Source organism: Pectinophora gossypiella, chromosome 20 (genome assembly GCF_024362695.1).
Source record: "Pectinophora gossypiella chromosome 20, ilPecGoss1.1, whole genome shotgun sequence".
Classification (NCBI taxonomy): Eukaryota; Metazoa; Arthropoda; class Insecta; order Lepidoptera; family Gelechiidae; genus Pectinophora; species Pectinophora gossypiella.
This window is the reverse complement of record NC_065423.1, coordinates 8,422,475-8,444,127: the sequence shown is the minus strand read 5'-3', so window position 1 is coordinate 8,444,127 and position 21,653 is coordinate 8,422,475. Positions and strand designations below refer to the sequence as shown.

The following is a 21,653-nucleotide window of genomic DNA, read 5'->3' as shown; positions in this document are numbered from 1 at the left end:
CGTAATATCGTCGTCGTCTTTGGACACATTTTTATAAATCAAAAATAGGTTTTCGTTTGACCACTATCTCACCAGATGGTGATACACGCTTTAGAAGCTTATTTTTTTTTAAAGTGAGGTACTATGCTAAATCGGCCGAGTAGCACCAGGACATTGTGATCGGAATACATGCAAAGTACAACTGCCCGACTCCTGGCTTCCCTAACAGCTACTTCAGACGTCATTCCAAAATACGAGTTTCGTTACTAGATGGCAAGCTTATCTTTGGAGGGTGGTAACCATCTACGGTCAAGATAATTCAACCTAAACTTAGGCCGTAACGTTGAGTCGAATTCAAAAACTACAGCCAACGTCGTATCTAAAATCAGATAGTATTAAGTTCACCTAACACACAAAACAAAAACACAAAGTATTTATCTGACTAATAACTAGTCATTGGGAAAGCTCTGCTTGTTGTCATTGTTAAAATGTATATAATTTGTTTTTGTTTTTTTTTAAAGTCCAATTAAAGCCTAAGTCGACATTTGGTAATATAGTAAAAAATACGTTTCAAGTCGTTTACCAAATAATTTGACTTATTTTGTTTCGCTGGCTGACATTTTTCCATTTGAACCAAAACGGAAAGAGAGACGAATAAAAGTCAAAATAATGGTCAAAAATGTTTCGCGCCAGATTATTACATGTTCTAAAGGTCCTTTGTAATCCGCCGTATCACAATTTTTGCCCAAAAGCACTTTATTTTTTACAAAATAAATAAGAAATTAAGATTTTTAAAATACAATAAAAGGCAAACTAATGGTCATAGACGTTTGGCGCTATAGAAAAAAAAATGTTAACAGGCATCTACTCGATACTGTCAACATAGTATTTTTGTTGGTCGGCACTTTTCACATTTGAACTAAAACGTAAATTCCAATAAAAGTCAAAATAATGGTCATAGATGTTTGGTGTCATATTAAAAAATATTCAGAAACAACTATTAGACAGATTTGACGTATTTTTTTCGATGGCCGGCATTTTAACATATTAACCAAAACGGAAAGTCCAATAAATGTCAAAATAATGGTCATAGAAGTTTGGCGCCATACTAATAAATGTTCTAACGGTCCTTTGTAATACACCTGTATACCTCTTTTTCTTAACGGACATAATATTTTTTTTTACAAAATGTATGAAAAATCGTGATTTTTAAAATCCAATTAAAGCCAAACTAATGGTCATAGACGTTTAGTGTCATAGTAAAAAATGTTCAGAGCAATCTACTCAAAAGGTTCGACACATTTTTTTTCTCTGGCCGGCACTTTCAAATTTGGGCCGGCGAAAGTATGGAAAGCCGATGATCTCCTTTTAAATCAAAGGTGATGCTCTGGTGTACTTCTGTAAAAAGTCGTGGATAAAATTGAATGAGGTAATAAATCGGGGTTTATGAATTGTAAAAAAAAATATGTAATTGAATAGAATCAAGAGTGTCACCTTAAATATTTTGTGCAATTTCATTCCCCTTTTAGAGTTGTACCATTTGTGCTATTTATTAATATATCAATAGTTTATTTAGAGTTGATAATAATTTGTCAATATTAATCGCATATTTTAGGGATTTTGTCGAAAATATTTATTATTATATTATATATATTTTAATATAAAAGTAGATTGCTTGGGAAAAGTAATTCGATTACGAGGAGTATTGATAAAATTATGACGTGTTGTATGATAAAATATAAAATTTATACTAAACGACATTCATGCGATAGTTCACATTTGGTCTCAACGTGTTGCAAGGATATCAAAGACGTATTGAGTGTAAAAATTAAAGTTTTAAAGGCAATTCTTTAGTCAATATTGCAATTTTACAAGTTTAATATAGGCAACATTTAAGCGGGTTAGATTTATAGTCGGACAACTGCAATAAATGTTGCCAGTTCAATGAATTTAATATCTAACTTGTAAAATTGATATTTATAATATTATGTAAACGAAAAAGGACTTTTAAACATTTTTATTTCAAACGAATTTATAATATGGAGTGACCTTTAATCGATTAGTAGTAAATTTTAATCCTCCTTGTTTGATGCAATGAATTTTTTTAAAAAAAATTGGATCGTATAGCCACCATGCATTTGCTTTTGAGAACGCAACACTTAGCCGAACAAAAATGATATTAAATAATCGAATCACGTAATATATTTATGATATTTTTCCTCCTAAAAAATCCTTGAGAGCAGATTGATCAAGGGGGTTAAATCGGCCGAATTCAATCGGGGCCAAATCAAATCAGTTCATCTAATAACCAATTGAATTGTACATCATTTTTGTTGATACTGCGCACTTACTTTTTGTCTCGCATAATTCTAATCCGACTTAAAAAAATGGTAGGTCTCTGGTTCTGTTCGAATCTGTATTTATTGTTGTTTTTCTTAGCATGGTAGGTTTCTTTTAATTAAATACCGTTATATGATTTCAACAATGTCACTCCACAAGCCAATTGATTTGTACATACCTGAATGTATTTAATTTGGCGACTTATAACAATGTACGTGTAATGCGATAGATCGAACGAAGGCGACAGTATTCTTCCAAATTCTGGCCAAAATGATAGTGATGTAAAAATAAATACCTATTATTCATGACTACTGAATTTTATTACAACACCTTTCATTGTTTTGCTTTTTTTCCTGGGTATTTTTATTTTCAAGTTGCAACGTTTGTTGAGATGTTTATGATTATTTTTCTCTGTTTTCTATGTCTTATGAAAATAGGCTTTTTTTACATTAGACTGATTTAATTAAAATGTAGAAGTTGATTGTTGAAACATACAAGTTACCTACCACGCACTTCTTATTTATTTATCATTCTGTTACAAAAATAAGTAGAAAAAAATCAGTATTATTTCTATCGAAACATAAAAAAAGAATATTAAAAAATAATAAATAAAACTAAATAAAATATATTATTACCAGACAGTGGCCTTGACATAAAAAAGTTATGAATAAATATATATGCAGATATATATTTCAGAAAACGTAATACCCTGTTCGGAGAATGCGTGGTTTACAACGTAGTGTCACGGGTTGAAATCCCGGCGTGATGCTCTGTTATGTTATTATATTTGTTTATACTTGTCAACTACTCTAATGTTCGAGCGTCCGCCATAACTGGGTCTGATTATGTGGTATATAGAATTAAAAGATATGTTTAATGTGGAGCTTTCCAGGCTTCGTTCACCATAAACAACATACATGGCGTTGTACAGCTTTAACGTGATAATTACCTATTTTCTCATTACTCGGGTACATGATTATTCCAAAATACAATGTAAAGGCAAAATCATATATAATAGTATTTTATGCAACAGTTGTATAAGAAGGGTCAAAAAATGCGAGTGGCGTGAGTTGCGATGTGAGCCTTGGCGAACATCGCAATAAGAGACGCCACGAGCATTTTTTGACCTAGTTATACAACGTTGCATACAATACTTTTTCTACGACGACGTAATTTTAAATGAAACAAAAATTATACAAAGAAAAATTTTATTTATAAAAATTATTTTCCAACGCGTGGGAAAATGGCGGCAAATGTATACTTTTTTTTATAGTATATCTATGGCACCAAACAAAGTAAAGGTGCCAGGTCAAAAAAAAAAAAAAAACAACAATGCTTTTTTGGCGACATTATAGTACAGTTACACTTTGTAAACAATGCTTTTATAGGCCATAGAGCGTACACTTTTTCAAAGAGTTTAATTATGTATGTACTTATATTAGACTTTTTGGTTATTTAAATGCCAGATTAAAGTAGAGGAGTAGAAAAAAATTATTGTTGTTTTATATTTGGATCACAACATTTATAGAACTATGTTGCTACCTATGTCGCTTCTCTTTATTTTGGTCAGAATCATAATGTGTGGACGATGCAATTGTGCCTGATTGTAATAAAACGGGTCATCATTTATACCCAAAAACAAAGGTAAAAGATGCATGTGTCTGTTACCCATGAAATTAGTTAAATTAAGGAAAATCTGTACAGCGCCATCTATATTGATTTTAAGGAACGTAGTCTGGGAAGTCCCTCATCGTTCTTAACTTTTACTATTATTTCTTTCTCTTTATTTTTACAAATGCACCTTGACACCGTCCGTCCCCAATCGAATAATCCACGCATAGACAACATCTTATTTTAAAAAATCTTTCATCCCATTCATTAACCATTCTAAATTCATACCATAAACAACGAAATCCCTATTGTCCTTCCAAGTATTCTCTCTTATTTTCTTATCAATTTTACGTTCCGTTCTACTCAATTTCCTGCAATTATAACCCATCAAATATGTTCTAATATGTAAAGTATTTTCAAAACCAAAACTAACGAAGAAAAACCGTTCATAGGAGACTTCGCGTGGAGTTGTGGGACCTGCATGATGGATCCGTGGGACAAGCTCCCACCGCTGGGCGGCAGTTACCCTTCCACGCCCCGGAACGGCTGTCGACCTGGCGCCTGCGCAAATACGAGGATCTATCCTAATTATATGCCGGGTAAAATTGCATTCTTTGTTAGATTTGGTAGTTAAGTCTTCTTTATGGTTATGATGTATTATCAACCTCATAAACCCTGGCGTCAGGGTTATCATTGAGTCGCCAAAGGCTCCTGAAATGGCTCGTATAACGGATACTGCTTTTTCTGTTATTTGTTTTTAAAATCTTAAAGCCTGAATTTTGAAAACGGTTTCAATATTATCTGGAAACCTCAGCCTGAAGATGTTAACCTAACACTTTATTTCACAGGTAAAGGCACCCCTAGATCGAGTAGGGGCAGGAACCTCCCCTGGGCCCCTGGATTTGGGGCCGAAGAGAGGTACAAAGGACAAAGGTGCAGAAACGGCCCCTCACCGTACTGGTGAAACGTTAATACAAGCGTAAATGCTTTATACACTTGTTGAGATTATAAAAAGGACCCGAATAAAATGGCTCCAGGATTGGCCTTAATGGGGCTAAGTTTTACTAATCATTGCACATGAGCCTTAGCCAATTTCAATTTCTCTATTTGTATATTTGTTAAGTTTTGTACAGAGGAATTGTTCCAGTACTAATGAAATATGAACTAGTATATTTTTGTACAGAGCAACATTTGATTTTGTACCGAGTCGTGGTACTGTAGGGTCTGTAGGAAGTTTGAGGAGTATTAAGGAGAAGCGCTTAAACTGGTACTATGATACAATAGTACAACGGCGTATGACGATAGGTTGGCAGGTTACCAGCGTGTCCGTAGACAGTAAGGGTTGTACCAGATCTAGTCTCATTGCATAGCACTTTCCTATGCTTCTATCCTTTTCTATCAATGAGAACTTTAATTTGCTATAGGGAGGTATACAGCGGGAACTGTAATACGATAGCAAATGTATCCGCGCGCGGCAGCAAAGGCGAAACAAATCATCCATGCTTCTAGATTATGGTTCAACCCTAATCTTTAAAGTTTTTTAAGATGCTCAGGGCATAACAACGGAACGCATTGTATGTTTTGTTTTACTTTACTCCCAGTCTAGTATAGAAGTAACAAATCACGGACCTTAAAGCCTCGTATGTACTAGGCAACAATTAACGCGCAACACGTAACGCTCAACATGTACAGCAACGTTGCGCAACAGCGCGCGACGTTGCCAGCTGTAGCGCAACATGTCGCGCGGATTGTTTTTGTTTAGAGATCATCGTTAGTTGGGCGTCAATTGTTGCCGAGTGGAGACGTGACGCGCAACAACACTAGTTCCTCTGGCGACATGCTGTCGACGACGGAGGTGAAGTAGATGCGTAGACAGACAAAGTTGTTAAACAAAAGTTCCGCGCATACATTCAACATGATAAGCAACAGATTGTGCAACATGTTGCGCGCCTAATGTTGCCATGTAGAAACGCGGCTTAACCAAGTTGCAAACGACTGTGACAATCAAACTTACTATTGTCATAACCGTTTGCTAAGGCCCTAGTGCATTTGCTAATCCGGATCTATGACTGTAGGATGCAATTGTGACTGTAAGTCAGTGCTAATGGGTAGGAAGGGCATGCAAATTTGATCTCAAATATTTTTTGTAAATAGTATCAGTAGTATTTTAGTTCGTCAACCATTGTAAAAGGTAAATAATTAAATGAAGTTCGGCGAATGTAATTGGTAGACTAATGATAGTTCTGAAGACTAGGCGCCTTAGCCAAGTTGCAAACGATTACGATAAGCGACGGAGTCTCTTCTTTTAGTCCTATTATACCCTGCTAGAAGAAATTCAAAGGTGGGGATGTAGGTCGAATGATAGATTTCCGCACCTTCCAAAGCGAAAGAGTTGTCGAATAAAATGTATGGGGTTGATATTTCCCTTTACTCTGACCTTCATTATGCGCACTACTAGGGAGTGGAATTCTTTGCCGTCTTCTGTATTTCCGAATGCATATAAACTTCTGGTCGAGCTCGTTCTATCTTAGGCCTCGTCAATGCCTTCGGGCAAGTCTGGGGCCTAGAGCAAACCCATCAAAGGTAAAAAGAAGTCTGTCGTTTTTCGTATTCATTTGCAATTTGGCTAAGGCCCTAAATCTCAAGGTAGAGTCAGGTATATTTAGGAACCGCATTGGGAGTTCAAAGTGCTTTTAAGTACGTTACTTTTGGATCACAACTTAATGAATTTATGGTTTATGGCACTAACCCGTGCTTAGGAACACATTAGAGCGAAAAGACACAACAACGAATCTTCGTATAACAATAGTAGTTACACATAAATGCGAATTTTTGTTTTACAAATCATTAAGCCTCACGGCTTGCATGGGCTGTGCTTTAGCGCTCGGCGCGATATATATATCGCGGGTTGCGACTAGTAGACGCAGCAAATGCTTTCTGTGTAGATAAACCCTATACGGGTATTGGGCGAAACCTTATACTTGTCGCACCGCGCGCGATAGTTTAGTTGTGCAGACCCCGCAGTTAGGAAAGGCACGGATATTGATCGTTGCAAGTAAAACAGTCGAATTTGGGTCTTTGTTATGAAGTGACGCACGGGAAGCGACGCGATTGGTCTGTTATATGATGTTTCTTACACGCGATTGGTCTGTCAGATTTTTTACTATTTTGTCGCGTTTTTTTCCCACTTTTCGCCCATCGTTCAATACACGTGCCTGAGTATTATATATTAGTAATATTTATATTCGGGGAATTTGGCTTGCCATCAACGCGAGGAAAGGTGAGCAATCTGCGTGAGAGATTTTTGCCTGCTTATTGTTAAGGATGAGAGTCAGACTGATCGCCATCATGAGTCCGTAAAACTAGATTGTGTTTTAATGAAATGCTCCCTCAATCAGCGCTTATCGCTATCGACCCACTAGAGTCGATTAATTCTTTCAAATATTTTTCCTCTCGGACGACGCCCTGAGCCGAGGTTCGCGCCCAACTGGGCACCCTCAGGCCTGTTGTCTTAAACGTTGTACCGGGTGAGAGCCTTCAGCGCTCCCCATTTGTCCGGCCAAGTAGTTAATCTACAATAAGTCACGTCAAAAAAAATGAATGCGAGTTCTTATGGGAAAAAGTACCACTTCATCTTAAGTCCTCTTAAGACAATACATATACAGATGTATCCCCTATTATGTGGTCCCAAAGAACATGGTATAACGCTGTATCGCGTGCACCGCGAGATAATAATTACTTAATCGAACTATGGTGTTGTCATAGGACATAATGTATATGGCTTCTAGTGGTACATTTTTTCCTTAAAGTTTCACATTTTTAGGTGACATTTTTAAGTATTGAAATATGTCATAAATATTTTGTGTAAAATATAATATTGTTTATTTTATTACAATATGCGTGCTAGAGTATATTGAATATATTTTGCACGATTTTGTTTGTCCGTATGAGTTTATTTAGTTCTTGTAAACATTGTTCAAACATTTGTTATTACATTAATACGATATTTGTGTTGCAATTTAAAACTTTATTCATATTTTAAGTAGGAATGATTTTAGTTTCATCCTGGTATAAGTTGTTGGTTTAATTCTGTCAGGTTTTGTTCCTGATGATTTAATTCGTATTTTAAAATAATTTAGTTTTTACCTTATTCGAGCTAATTTTACTTTTCTTATCTATTGTACGAATATTTTTTCGTCTATGTAATGTAAGCATTTTTTTTTGTAAATGTTTGTTCTGTATTTTTTTTTACTTCTTTATGTATAATAATTGTTTTATTCTCAACTAAGTTTCTTATATTTGGAATATTATAGAAGTTGAAAAGCATTTATTGGTTTAATTGAAAATGTCATATTATTTATTGGTAAAAATTTAATGTCATTCATTTTAGTAAAAAGAAACACATTTAAACTTATCAGTCTATGAAGTACAATTTGACATTCGAAAATAGGATATAATTATGGAAATAGTTCATTTAACTTGACAATTTATCAAAGAATACGCTTAATTTGGTACTTTGGACGCGTTTTCGTACGAACTCAATTTGTGGGTTGACCAACTCGCACCCATAATACACGCTCTCATAGAACTCGGAATTGTTGCGTGTTCGTACGTGCACGCACGAGTCGAGTTCGTACGAAAGCGCCTTCAAAGTGCAACCGATTTTATGTCGTCAAACATTGCACTAAGCATCGTCTGTATCAAGTGTATTGAATACTAGTTAGTATCAAACAGAACGACCAGTTCTTTTGGCAACATCCAACAAATTATTTATATTATTACGCCGTATTTTTTACTATCCTCTACACACTAGCCGTGTGTGTTGTTGTTGTAGTTTCACAACAACACTTGCATGCGACAACTTCAATACAATTAGTGATTATATTTCAATAATACCTTTGTTCTCACTAGTTCGATTCATATACATCTTCATCTACATCTGTCAAAGTAAATAACCTAGTGTTGTAACGTTAACATTTTCTATGTAACATTAGTTATATTTCGAGTAATGAAAACATCTTGAACTTGCATCTTTAGTTGCGTATTCTGTAGTAAATTGTCAAGTTACATTTAGTACTGATCTTTATTGATGTTCTTTTATCCAATTCTTTAAAAAAACATGTTTTACTTTCACGACTTACTAAATACATAATCTCATTGTACATAAAATAGAGAGCAAAACGCAATTATGTATAAATCTTCTTACTTATTTCACAAAAGGCACCTACTCTTGTTCAAATTAAAATTCTTGAGAATAATCTGTAAAATTGAGCAATAAAATACAACTAATAAAGTATAAGTATAAGTACAACATTCCATGAAGATAAAAATCCCATCAGTATTCTTGCTTTTACTACTAGGCAATTTTTTACTAAATCTAAAACGTTACTAAAACTAAATTTATCGTGTTTTATGTTCATAAAATATTTATTCGAAGCACAAACTTTGACATCGAATATTATGCTTTATGAAAATGGACATCGCTTATTTTTATTATTATAAAAACTATTTTTTTTAAATGCGGTTAAAATTGCTGCAATTTTTTGAAACTCTTCATATTTTACTTTTATGTTATAATATTTTATTAAGGTAAACTACAAGTAATGTTGGTTCCGCAGGATTACACTTTTTATCTATCTCTCTCCGTACAATAAATACTTCGTACGGCCCTGCTATTTTAACCTACCTAACCTAACCTTTCCAGCCCCCGCGGCATAGCGCTGGCTGTTTGCGTAGACGCGGCAAATATCGCGAGACATAGGTGCAGCGTATGCTGTCCACTTTATATATTTATTATGCTATCTTGCTATATATATGGCGTCTATGTAGATACAGTGTACCGTGCCGCGGTAGCTGCAACCTTGCGTTACGAAAATGCTTAAAAACTGACCGGTCTTAAAAAATATCAAATTAATAGTCGGTGACATACTGCTGAATCCAAGGCAAGAATTTGGCTAAGTCAGTGAAAACGACATAGTGGGTTGGGTCACAGCGATACTCGTTTTGTCTGGCGACGGAGAGGGACACCAGACCACGGAGGTACCAAGTGTTCTGGAGGTTGAACACCATACCGCCGCCACTGTCGCCGTTGCAGACTGAAGTACCTGTAGAAATAAAGGTTCGTTATAAAAAAATGTTCATTGTTTTTTTTTTTCAGTTTGAAAGAAAGAGAGAGTTCTTTCAAAACACAAATTAATACTAATAGAATTAACTAAAACGAATAGAAATTAATTTATTTGGTTGGCTATAGCTAAGGCGAGAACAGAATCAAATAGGGCTGATAAAAAATTTAGCTGGTAGTATCATATTTTCTACTTTTTTACAGGATTGCTAACCCTGTGGTACCAACAGACGTACGATGAGATGTTCATATGTATAGATGTGTAAATAAACTCGTCGAGGCCTACGTTACTTGTCGCGTCACGTGCGGTAGCATAACCCAAGCAACGAGGTCTGGCAGATAAAACTTAGCTACTCACTGTGCAATTGATTATATTTTATTGAGGTTGGAATGTTTTCACTTATTTTTAAACTTTTTTTTAGCAGATAGAATGAGACAGCGAACTTAGTCTATAGTATGAATGTGCAAGTTGTTATTATCATAAGCAATTGTTTTAGATAATAAGGCTTAAAGTTAGTGTGCAGTGCCGTAATGTAATAGAGTATTAGGTAATGAAGGTAGTTTAGGTTTTAGTTCTAAGCGAACTTAGATTTGGTAAAATTTCTTAATTTTTTTTTGTATTATATTAATATTTTGTAAGTTATATTTAGTAGCTTATTGTCATGAGAACCTGTCTATGCTTGATGCACATAGAACCGGGAAAGCGGGCCAAGCGGACCGTTGTGTGGTATTAGGGAGGTGGCGCCCAACATGGGGCACATTTGGCGCACAGTTAATGCAGAATCAATATTGGGTTCTTGATTATTCAATGCAAATCACACAACAGGAACAGGAAAATATTGTATTTAGATTTATTAAAATTTAGAAAATTAAAACATTTAAAAAAATATATATCAAAAGTGGTAGTTGCAGTGTGGAATGAGCCTGACTGATAAGACGCTAAAGAGAATTTATTATCTTGATTTGAATTAAGAATAAATTTCAAATTGCAACCAGCCAGAACTTTAGTTTCGATGGAGGATATCAACCAATACATTTTTACATCGCATTCGCAGTTACATCGCAAACGAAACCCCGTGCCGCTGCCGGATCATCCCAGTTCCGCGGTTCTGCATCAAGCTTAAATCTACGTCATTAGAAGGTTAGGTAAGGCTAGGTTAAAAGTATTTTGTTATCAGTCGTTTGTCAGTTTTAACATGTTTTAAACATACTTTCTCTAGTTCCGGTTCGTTTATTGAGGAGTCCTGGAAGCAAAAGCATTTATTGTAAACCTAAGATTCAGATAAAACTGAAGGAAGGCATGAGGATGACGACGCAGCTTCTAAATAGGTGGAAATATAAAGGTGTGTAGTTTATAGTTGTACAAAAGTGTTTAGTAAAACGTGGGATTTGAAGAAGTATTGACAATGACATTTTTGTAATTTACGTAGTAGGTAACTTTTGTGATTCCGAACGCAATCCATTCTCCTTCGTGTGGGTTGTGAGATTAATGACTAACCTCATCAACCCTGGTGGCAGGGTTACTACCCAGTGCCACAGGCTCCTGACATGGCTCATGTACTGCCTGGGTACTTACATCAGTAATAACTCAGATGGACAGCTAATCTGCCTCCAATGTGACCGGGTGTTCAAAACAAAGTTTGGCTTTGCCAGTCACATTTGAGAACAGACTGAGGTTGGACTGAGGACACACCTCAGTCTAACCTCATATACAGAGAGTTGAGTATATATACAGGGTGTTAGTGACATCGTAACGAAAACTTTAAGGGATGATTCAGGCCATGATTCTGAGTTGATATCAAGTGGAATTTTCCGTCGCAAAAGTATGGAACGGAAAATAATTTAAAAAGGCACTAAAATTTTCATGACTTTTCCGACGGGAAATTTCACTTGATATAGACTCAGAATCATGGTCTGAATCATCCCCTTCAGTATTCGTTACAGTGTCACTAACACCCATACCTACTTGTATGGCTACCGTATGTACTTGTACGGTATGTAAGTGACAACGTAACGAATACTGAGAGGGATGATGCAGCTGATTATTCTAAGTTAATATCAAGTGTAATTTTCCATCGCAAAAGTATAGAATTGAAAATAATTAAAAAAAAACTAAAAAAAAAACATGAATTTTACGACGGAAAATTCCACTTGATATTAACTCAGAATCATGGTCTGAATCATCTCCCTGAGTATTCGTTACGATGTCACTAACACCCTGTATATATACAGAGGTACATCCATCCCAAGATCATACATTATAGGTAAGTACATCATTAATCATAAGTCTATGGACTTACCGTCTCTATATCCCGCGCAGTAAGTGTACTCGGAGGTGAATCTAGCGAAGAACTCGCTGTACGACCTGATGCAGGTCTCCTGGTCTACCACGGGCATCTCCACCAGAGTCAGTTCCTCGGTCGCCACGCCCGTGTCGTCGAAACCCCACCCCACCACCTATGGGAGAAGAATATTCATAAATTGGTTAGGGGGAAAATGGGCAACGGCCTCTGTGGTCCAGTGGTTGAGCGTTGGGCTCACGATCCGGAGGTCCCGGGTTCGAATCCCGGTGGGGACATATCACAAAAATCACTTTGTGATCCTCTAGTTTGGTAAGGAAATTACAGGCTGATCACCTGATTGTCCGAAAGTAAGATAAGTCCCGGTTAATATTTACTGATGTAAGTGAGTAATCGTTATATGAGCCAGGTCAGGGGCCAGGCTGGTATTCCACCTCACAACCCAAACGATAAGAAGAAGGGTAAAATATCGGCGGCTGACAGACGTTCGATCCTGACGATCCGATTACTCGATCGTGTCGTCGAAACCCCACCCCTCCTGGGAGAAGATCTTTCATAAATCGGGGGGTCTTCGCACCCAGTCCAGCTAGAAAAATGAGATTGATCTTTGATCATTTTAGACTGGCTTCTACTCTTATTTCTAGATTAGCATTTTATCGTTGACCCTGTCAAATACCCATTGTGGTTGTATCATCTCTATGGCGATAGAATAAGGAAGAATACTACATGTAAGTATGGCCAGAAGCATCTGTATATGTTTTCCGGTAAAGGGATTACAGACGTGCGAAAAATAAAGTGAGAAAAAGAAACAGGATCTGTCCTCTCAACATGGTGTCAATACAAACTATAGTATCTCTGACAGGCCCGGATTGAGACATTAACCCACTACGTGAGAGAGATACCAAACCAGCGGCCCCTTGTTGAACCTACCACCGCTGATGGGATCGGTAAATTTCTTTTTTTGACTTGTTAGTACACTAACACATTTGCATGCCTATGTTATGGCCAAATATGCTGTACTTACTTAAGTATTATTGTTACCACCTAAAATATCATATTTGTGCAATCAATTATTTGATTGATTGATTCTTCTTATCGTGTGGGTTGTGAGGTGGAATACCAACTTCATCGACCCTGGTGTGATTGATTGATTGATAACCGTTACCGCAAGCTTGATCTAATGGTTCTGTGTTGTCCTGGGTGGACTGCTAGGAGGTAAGTAGACTTTCCACATATAGATTTACTGAAACGAAGTGATGAGGACTGATTGCATTGTTTTATAATTACTTATAGTAGAATAACTGGTGGTCGTACGAGCCAATAGCCACACCACCCAACCGGCGGGGACCGTCCTGCCAATCGGGCATCTGCCCGATCTGCTCCATGGCCAGTCCGGGCCTGATCCCGGATCACTGAGCACCGGCTGTCATTCATTGTCCTAATTAATTGATCGATTGACCGTCTATGTGCACCCTTGGTAAACCAATCACGGCGTAATTGCGCTGTTATTAATTTACCACGGTTATTAATTATTAAGTATAACTTCGGTTTATTAATAAACTTCAAATTAGTTGGAACGCTTTATTGAAGTTCACTAGTTTATTTATGGTGCACAGTTTACATTGCAATATCGGAGCCGTGGTAGTTCAGTTGAAAAAACGCTTGACTCTTATTGGGAGATCGCGCAGATTCGAATCCAGCACGGGTGCAGTGATGATTTTCGAATTTGTTTTTGACGTTTTTGAATTCATGTCTTAGGCTAGTTTCCAACTAGTCAAAAAAGTTACTTTTTACTAAACGTCAAAACACGAAATTACTATGGAATTTGTATGAAAAAGCACACTGTGTCTTCATAGAAAAACGTGATAAAATGCCGGACTTATTATTACGTTTTTCTTGATTAAAATTCATAAATATGTTAAATAGAAGAAAGAAAATGATTTTCTTTAGTTTTAGACCTATCTGTTTTTATTTAGCAATCAGAATTTCATAATTTATTTTGAACCTAGTACACGACCCTATTATTATAATATGCTCAGCGGTGATGGAAAACATCGTGAGGACATGCGTTTCGAAGGTATGACCTCCGGATGTGAGCCAAACGGTCAAAGACTGGACCATGGCGACCGTTCTCTTTAAATGGATACTTCAAACCCCAAAATATTGTTTAAATTGTCCTTGGAAACTGCGTGGTCACACTGAAGACTCCTAACACGAGCATGTCAATTTGCTTAATGGAAGGTTCACAATTTTGTTATTGTCACTAACTTACCGATCCCTTCTTCCCAATGACATTGCTAAGATCGATCTGGTTCTCTGGCCAGAGGCAGGCTGGTCGCACGAAGTCCGTGTAGGTGACTGGCTCGCGAAGAGTGAGGATGCCCACGTCACGGCTGAATGCTGACGCGTTGTACTGCGGGTGCACTGTGATCTCGCCCACCTGGAAGGATACATTAGTGGTTAATAACCAGTCAAAAGTTTAAGGCAACTCAGAGGCCTTTTGAGCATCTTGAAAACTCAACTAGGTAGTCTCAACTAGTTCCTACTAGCCCAAACCTTCACCAACCCACACTGAAGCAGTGTGGAGTATGCTCCGTACCTCTCAGGTCGATTGAGAAGAGGTCTGTGCCCAGAAGTGGAGCGTGCAGTGCTTCTATTTAAGCAATCATTGCATTTCTGAATACAAACGAATGCTAATTTCCATGTTCATCAATTATTAGATTTCTCGTGATCAGAGTTTGAATTTAGAACGAAGTTGTTTGTTGCTGTTTTGTTCACTGAGCAACATTTAGATTACCCGTCCCTTTCCTTTATGGCAGATCAGAAAATGACAGATATATGTGTACTGGATCCAGTACCAATGTGCTACGTTTGTTATCGATTACTTACCAGCCTGATCTGCACGCCCTCTACAGAAGTCCTGAGGTTATGTTTACCCAGGTAAACAGTAAGAGTGTTCTTGTTGACTACACGGTTGGATCCCTTGCGGGTTATACAGTGGGCTGCCGTGATGACCTGCTTGTGGGAGACCAGGGTGCCGCCGCAGATGTACTTGTTGTCTACCGTCTGGAAGGGACATAGAAGGGTTTCATTGGTTAAATACGTGTAGCGTGCTGGTTAGTATTCGTGTACTCAAGTGGGGCTCTCTATTGTGCTTCTTGCAACAGGACTTTCAAATCCAGGTTTTGCTAGTCACGCTCGCGTCCATGCAAGAGCTCAGGCTAACACTAGCTAAGGGTGTCGCTGTTGACGGATACGTCTGGGAGGACATCATCATCATCAGTATTCGTAGGGAAAAGAGCCAAGACTAGCCAAGTGTCATTACTTGACAAAATTTTAAAGTCAACAATTCGACTTGGCTCACGACTTAGCGAGACTCGTAGCCGTAATCCCACCAAGTCTTGACGTTCTTATGCTGGTCGAATACCTACCACATAATGCCCACAACAGATAGAATTATAATTCTCTTCCTCGTGTGAATCGCCTAAGAAACTGTTGCCAGTACCTCCATCGTCTGTGAATGAAGTCTTTCTATTCAACAAGTCTATTTATTGGCAAGGAAATTCCCAGTAGTTCAACTGGTAAGACTACTCGGTAAGACTACTGGGAATAGGGGAGATTATGGTGTATGATCTAACCTCAAGGTCAGACAGGCAGTCTGTAAAAGACCGGACCTGTCAAATCTTCAGGTTGGGTAAGTGGACCCTGTGAGAATCAAGATTGCCATAGGGAGACAATGATTCAGCATACTCTTACTTGTGTTTGGTAGAGAGCGATCTGCCACGGCCATTGGCCCTCCAGCGTGGGTTTACCGCCCACCACCAGCGGATTTGGGTTGTTCCTGATCACCTTGCCGCATTCACCCTGCAAAGAAACAGATTTCTAAATGAGTTTGAGTCGAGTTTGAATCCCAGCTGGGGTTGTAAACTGCAGAATTCGAGTTCATGAGTTTGAATTAATGTTTCGATCATAGATAGTTGATATCACGTGATCTTCAGGATTTGTGCCCGGTTAATGGCCATGGGCTGGCCCCCTATTACATTATCTACAGGCGTGATATTATGTTATATTTGAGTTGAGAGTGTTGACTTTAGTGTTGCCAAACTACAGTTTTCCATTAGATAATCTTCATCTCGAAAACATACATAGGTACTCGATTTTCTGAAAGTAAAATGATCTGGAAATGCTGCGAAAGGCACATTAAACGTTGATCCCAGCTAGGGGCCGTCCATTAATCATGTGATGTTTGTTTTGGCATTTTAACCCCTCCCCCCTCGCCCCTGGTGATACATGGTGAGGTTCAAGACTAGCCCCCCCTATCCTATATCACGTGTATTTTTAGTACCTACCAAAATCACGAAACGAAACGCCGCTTTTCGGTTCAGAATCGCGCGTTTGCCGAAAAAATAAATACTCGTGATATATTACTACACCCCACCTTATGATATTTCGTGATTTTTTCATGGACCCCCCTCTCGAGCCTCGCATGATTAATGGACGGCCCCTTACTAATTACTGATGTAGGTAACTAAACAGTCGTTACTTGAGTCATGTCATGTCAGGGGCCTTTGGCAATAATAATCTACTCTCTCTTCAAGAGGTATATCTATCTGATACCAATGTCAAAGAATGATCTTATAACCCTTTTTCATCGAAATATGTTTTCTTCTCCACACTATAATGAAAAATCGCTGATATTAAAGTTAGCGGACAATGGAAACATTTTTCAAATAATTTCTCAATTGGATTTCCTCCGGAGAAACTAGGTCTTTCTATTGTGTGTTGTTGAGGGAAATTGAAGAGAGGTATTTATTATTATTAGGAATAAACGGCCTCTGTGGTCCAGTGGTTGAGCGTTATGCTCACGATCCGGAGGTCCGGGGTTTGAGTGATCCCTAGTTTGGCTAGGACATTGCAGGCAAAAATCACTTTGTGATCCCACCGGGATTACAACCCGGGACCTCCGGATCATGAGTACATCGCTCAACCACTGGACAACAGAGGTCATTTACTCATATCAATATAAATTACCTACGCCATCCTTACACAATGTATTTGTACTGTGTATTTGTAACAGGAAATAGATTACACTCGCTAATACATCGATTCAATACAAATACTGCTACGAATACAGCATAGTTCCGACCACGGAATAGAAGAAACAGGTTGGAAAGGCCTTAACGCGCATTTTGTATGAGAACCGATGCCGCCGGTTCAACCACTCTCTTTTACTACTACTCATGCAAACAGCTCTACTGCTTCTCAAATTCCATAGCCACTTTACCGGCAATGTATATTTTATGTGATAGGCTGCAATTTTATCATTACTGCATACAAAAATATTTTTTTGATAAATAACCGATCTTACTGAGATTTTTAGCTTTCCTGTGATAAGGAGGGATCTCCTTGTATCATATTCGATATTTGATTTTTTGTCCTGCATAACAAGACGAGCTTTTAATATACTATTTAAAATCAAATCAAATCAAAAATAAAAACAGTAAAAAATATCTGATCTCTTTATTTAGACATGCGAATAGTGGTTTATTATTTAAGTACTTATAAATGTATCTTCTTCTTCTATGGTGTGGGTTGTGAGGTGGAATACCAACCTCATCAACCCTGGTGTCAGGCCCCTGACTTGGCTCATGTAACGATTACATACATGCATCAGTGAGTAGTAACCGGGACCAACGGCTTAACGTGGCTTTCGAACCACGGATCATCTTACATTCGGACAATCAGGTTATCAGCCTGTAAAGTCCTAACCAAACTAAGGATCATAAAGTGATTTTTGTGATATGTCCCCACTGGGATTCAAACCCGGGTCGAATAAATGTATAGTATCGCGGAGCTCTGTGCGTCGTAAAGTTTGCGGACAAGTAGAGAGCAAATTTGAAGTATGAACTATTCGGTCATACTTGTAACGATAAACGCGCTCGGTATGCGATTGTTGAAGTTAAGCAACTTTCGCAAAGGCCGGTCATAGGATGGGTGACCACAAAAAAAAGTTTTCATCTCGAGCTCCTCCGTGCTTCGGAAGGTACGTTAAACCGTTGGTCCCGGCTGCATTAGCAGTCGTTAATAACCACCAATCCGCACTGGGCGCGCGTGGTGGTTTAAGGCCCGATCTCCCTATCCATCTATCCATAGGGAAGGCCCGTGCCCTAGCAGTGGGGACGTTAATGGGCTGGTGATGATGATGATCATACTTGTATGGCGCGCGTTTCGCGCTCACTTGGCTCTTCCAAGCTCTGTCGTCTATTCCGTGGTTCCGACATAGGTAGTTGAATGTTCAATACTAAAATTGAAATAGCAATCTGTCTAATGGACCACATAATAATCATTAGCCATCGTCAATTCAAATAGAGGAAATATAAACTACGTCAGGTGTGGTTACTGGTGGTTGGGAATCCGTTAGTTAATGAGTTAATATTGTGATAACGAGGGGTTTGAACTGCTATGTTATACTAGGTACGTACCTGATAGTAATATTAGGTTTATATATTATTATGAGATTAAACGAACTTACCTGTAAGTGAAGTTCTATCTCAATTATACGAAGCTCCTTGTTCGAGAGGTTTTTAACAGTGTAGTCTACGTCTTATGCTCCAGCATCGTCACAATTTTCAAAGCTCATATCCAAAGCTAAAAAAAAAAAGTTAGTTTCCCGCTTCCGAGCGCACCTGTCAACTAATGTCATTATGTTTAAAGCATGTTTCATGGACAACTCCATCACCTGTGGAAGCTTTAGGGCGGGATATTAAAATTGAAGGGAGGGAGTCCTCTCGAACAAGGAGCTTCGTATAATTGAGATAGAACTTCACTTACAGGTAAGTTCGTTTAATCTCATAATTATACTCGCTCCTTGTTCGAGAGGTTTTTAACAGTGTAGATGTTCAAAGTTTAGTTGGGAATGAAACATTTAAATTGAAACGAGTACCAATAATATGATTATTCATTAATGAATAAAGTACATACATTGTTATCACAAAAGCTAATTAAGCTGCCCATGACTTTAATCCCAATAAAGGCAGTCAGAGGCACAGCCGTCTCCTGATAAACTCAGCGCGGCGTTCCACCAAACGTTTTGATATTATCATGTAAAAAACAATAAGAATAATAACTGTTCGCTAAACAAGTTTCACCAGTTCTCAAGAATGGAATCGATATTATGTATGTTATATATGGTTATACTATACTGTACTAGAATAGATACATAGTTCTGAATAATAAAGTTGAAGTTGAGCAAGTACATTAAATACCTGTTTCACATTACTATCAATTTCACAACAAAAGAACTACACAAGAACAAATTTCTGATGGAGCTCAACATCAAGATTGGCTATAAGAGCCTCACAGAGACCTCACCATAGAGCACATTTCCGAAGCTCTTGAACAACAACGATAGTTATAGTCGAAAGGACTGTGAGACTTCATCATATAGTATAACACTCATTTTTCATTGGCACACCAAGGGCTACAATAATTATCAAAGTTACACATTATTTGTTTACATACATAAAAGAAGAAGAAATACATAAAGAAGAACGGGTAATGACGAGGGCACCCAGACACAAGATTGATTGTAACATCCTGTGCTAAGTTGGCAATTGTTGTCGACATTGAGTAGTTAAATGAATCCTAAGACAACATGTCAAATTGATTAGAGAAAATACAAATATAAGTGCAAGTAAGAATTTCGATACATTTATTCAAATGACCTTTTTCATTAAAATATTCAGAACCACTGAACTAAACTTTCCTCTTTATTATAAGATATTGTTAAATGAGGCTGAAAGTATAGAGGGGAAGTGCATTTACATTATGTACTTGTGTGATAATTATCTTCGGAATAATTAAGATTTTGTTTTTATTAAAATAGATTACCTGAGCCCACGTTATTGTGTATTACCTAATATCGACCATATGGGCTTGGTAATAACATTTAGTATAATTTTTTATGTGGTAATAATAAATATAACTTGTTGTGGAATTTTTTCCTATTCCTCTATGCAACCTTTCACCCACCAATCAGATGATAGAACAACGTACACACAACACATTAACACACATAACATTGTTTACGCAGCTATCTCTTTAGTGTAATAATTATTGAATTTGTTTTTAGGACAGTAATAGTAACGTCCTATTATTTACTGGAAAAATAGGATAAACATATATTTATCATGAAAATATTATTGTTACTTCTCCACTGCAGTTTGGTTCCGATTGATTAAGTGGAGGGACATTATTGTTGTAATTTTTATATTAATTGTAAACTGTGTTTTGGGCTGATCAGCAACAACATAATAAATCTACAACAACATAATTTAGAGAAAACGCTAATGGTGATGTAAGTTATATGTTAATAATGAACTATTTTTCCTTCCTTTTCACCTATGAGTTAATAATAAAAAGGGCAACTATTCTATCTAACCGAACTAGGTATCAATATTTTACAATTTCGAATGTAATACTTGAAGGAAATTTTCATTGAAGTTATAATATTATCAGGTAGGTAGGTACCTCAATTTATACTGAGATTAGTGTTGTTATTCCTGATTAACAAAGACAGGATTTGAATCCCATGTCTTAATGATAATGCTAAAACTTTTAGTGATAGACATTCGGAATTAATTTTACCAGAATTTTGAAGAAGTAAATATCATAAAGGTAGGTATATTTGCTTGTGCAAATTTTCCCATTATAACTTCATAGGGAATTCTTCCTCCTCATGAGGTACTATTCTTAAACGGCCTTGCTGCCTGGGCCATTGTTGATACTAATGGCTGTGAGACTGCTAATACATCTGGTTGTAGCTCTGCTACTACTGCTGGCTGTAGGGCTGCTGGTACTGCTGGTTATGGCACTGCTGATCATGACTGGTTGCATCACTGCTTTTATTGCTAGCTGTGGGGCGGCCTGCTGATACTGTTCCTTGTGGGCTTTCTGTTCATGCTGTTGGCTGTGGGGCTGCCTGCTGATACTGTTGTCTCTGTTCCACAGATCCTGTTGCTATCTCGTTTACTCACTCTTCGGGCAATGTTATTCATTATTATTTATGTGCTATTTGAATTTTATGATGTTGGTTGAAAGAATTTAATAGCAGTATTCTCTAACCATGTCTTGTGTACAGTTATCTCTTTTGAAAGTAATCTCTGACATTACATACTATTAATACTTTGATTTCTAGCACAGTTGAATCATCTGATAAAGATGTAAAGGCATGTGATGATGAGGTTGATTAATAGAACAGAGGCTTTTAGGTTTTGAATTGTCGGTTATTTCTTCAGAATTTG

General features: G+C 37.4%; 2 protein-coding genes across 3 annotated transcripts in view; one reads left to right on the top strand and one right to left on the bottom strand.

The window, feature by feature from the left end:
- The window catches only part of LOC126376030 (sex-lethal homolog), a 39,190-nt gene extending 31,687 nt beyond the window's left edge, over window positions 1–7,503 (top strand). The window contains exons 8-9 of the mRNA XM_050023187.1: window positions 4,383–4,529; window positions 4,779–7,503. Coding sequence (XP_049879144.1) covers window positions 4,383–4,529; window positions 4,779–4,894 — 263 coding nt within the window. The 3' untranslated portion in view covers window positions 4,895–7,503. The remainder of the gene's footprint in view (window positions 1–4,382; window positions 4,530–4,778) is intronic.
- Window positions 7,504–8,283: 780 nt separating this feature from the next.
- Window positions 8,284–21,653, bottom strand: part of LOC126376003 (serine protease gd-like) — a 49,907-nt gene continuing 36,537 nt past the window's right edge. Inside the window, exons 6-11 of one of the 2 annotated variants that reach the window (XM_050023148.1) lie at window positions 16,108–16,215; window positions 15,241–15,417; window positions 14,624–14,791; window positions 12,352–12,508; window positions 11,263–11,295; window positions 8,284–10,034 (exon numbers count right to left, since the gene is read on the bottom strand). In XM_050023148.1, the coding sequence (XP_049879105.1) occupies window positions 9,841–10,034; window positions 11,263–11,295; window positions 12,352–12,508; window positions 14,624–14,791; window positions 15,241–15,417; window positions 16,108–16,215 (837 nt within the window). In that variant the 3' untranslated portion in view covers window positions 8,284–9,840. The remainder of the gene's footprint in view (window positions 10,035–11,262; window positions 11,296–12,351; window positions 12,509–14,623; window positions 14,792–15,240; window positions 15,418–16,107; window positions 16,216–21,653) is intronic. The other variant, XM_050023149.1, reaches the window with a different exon arrangement.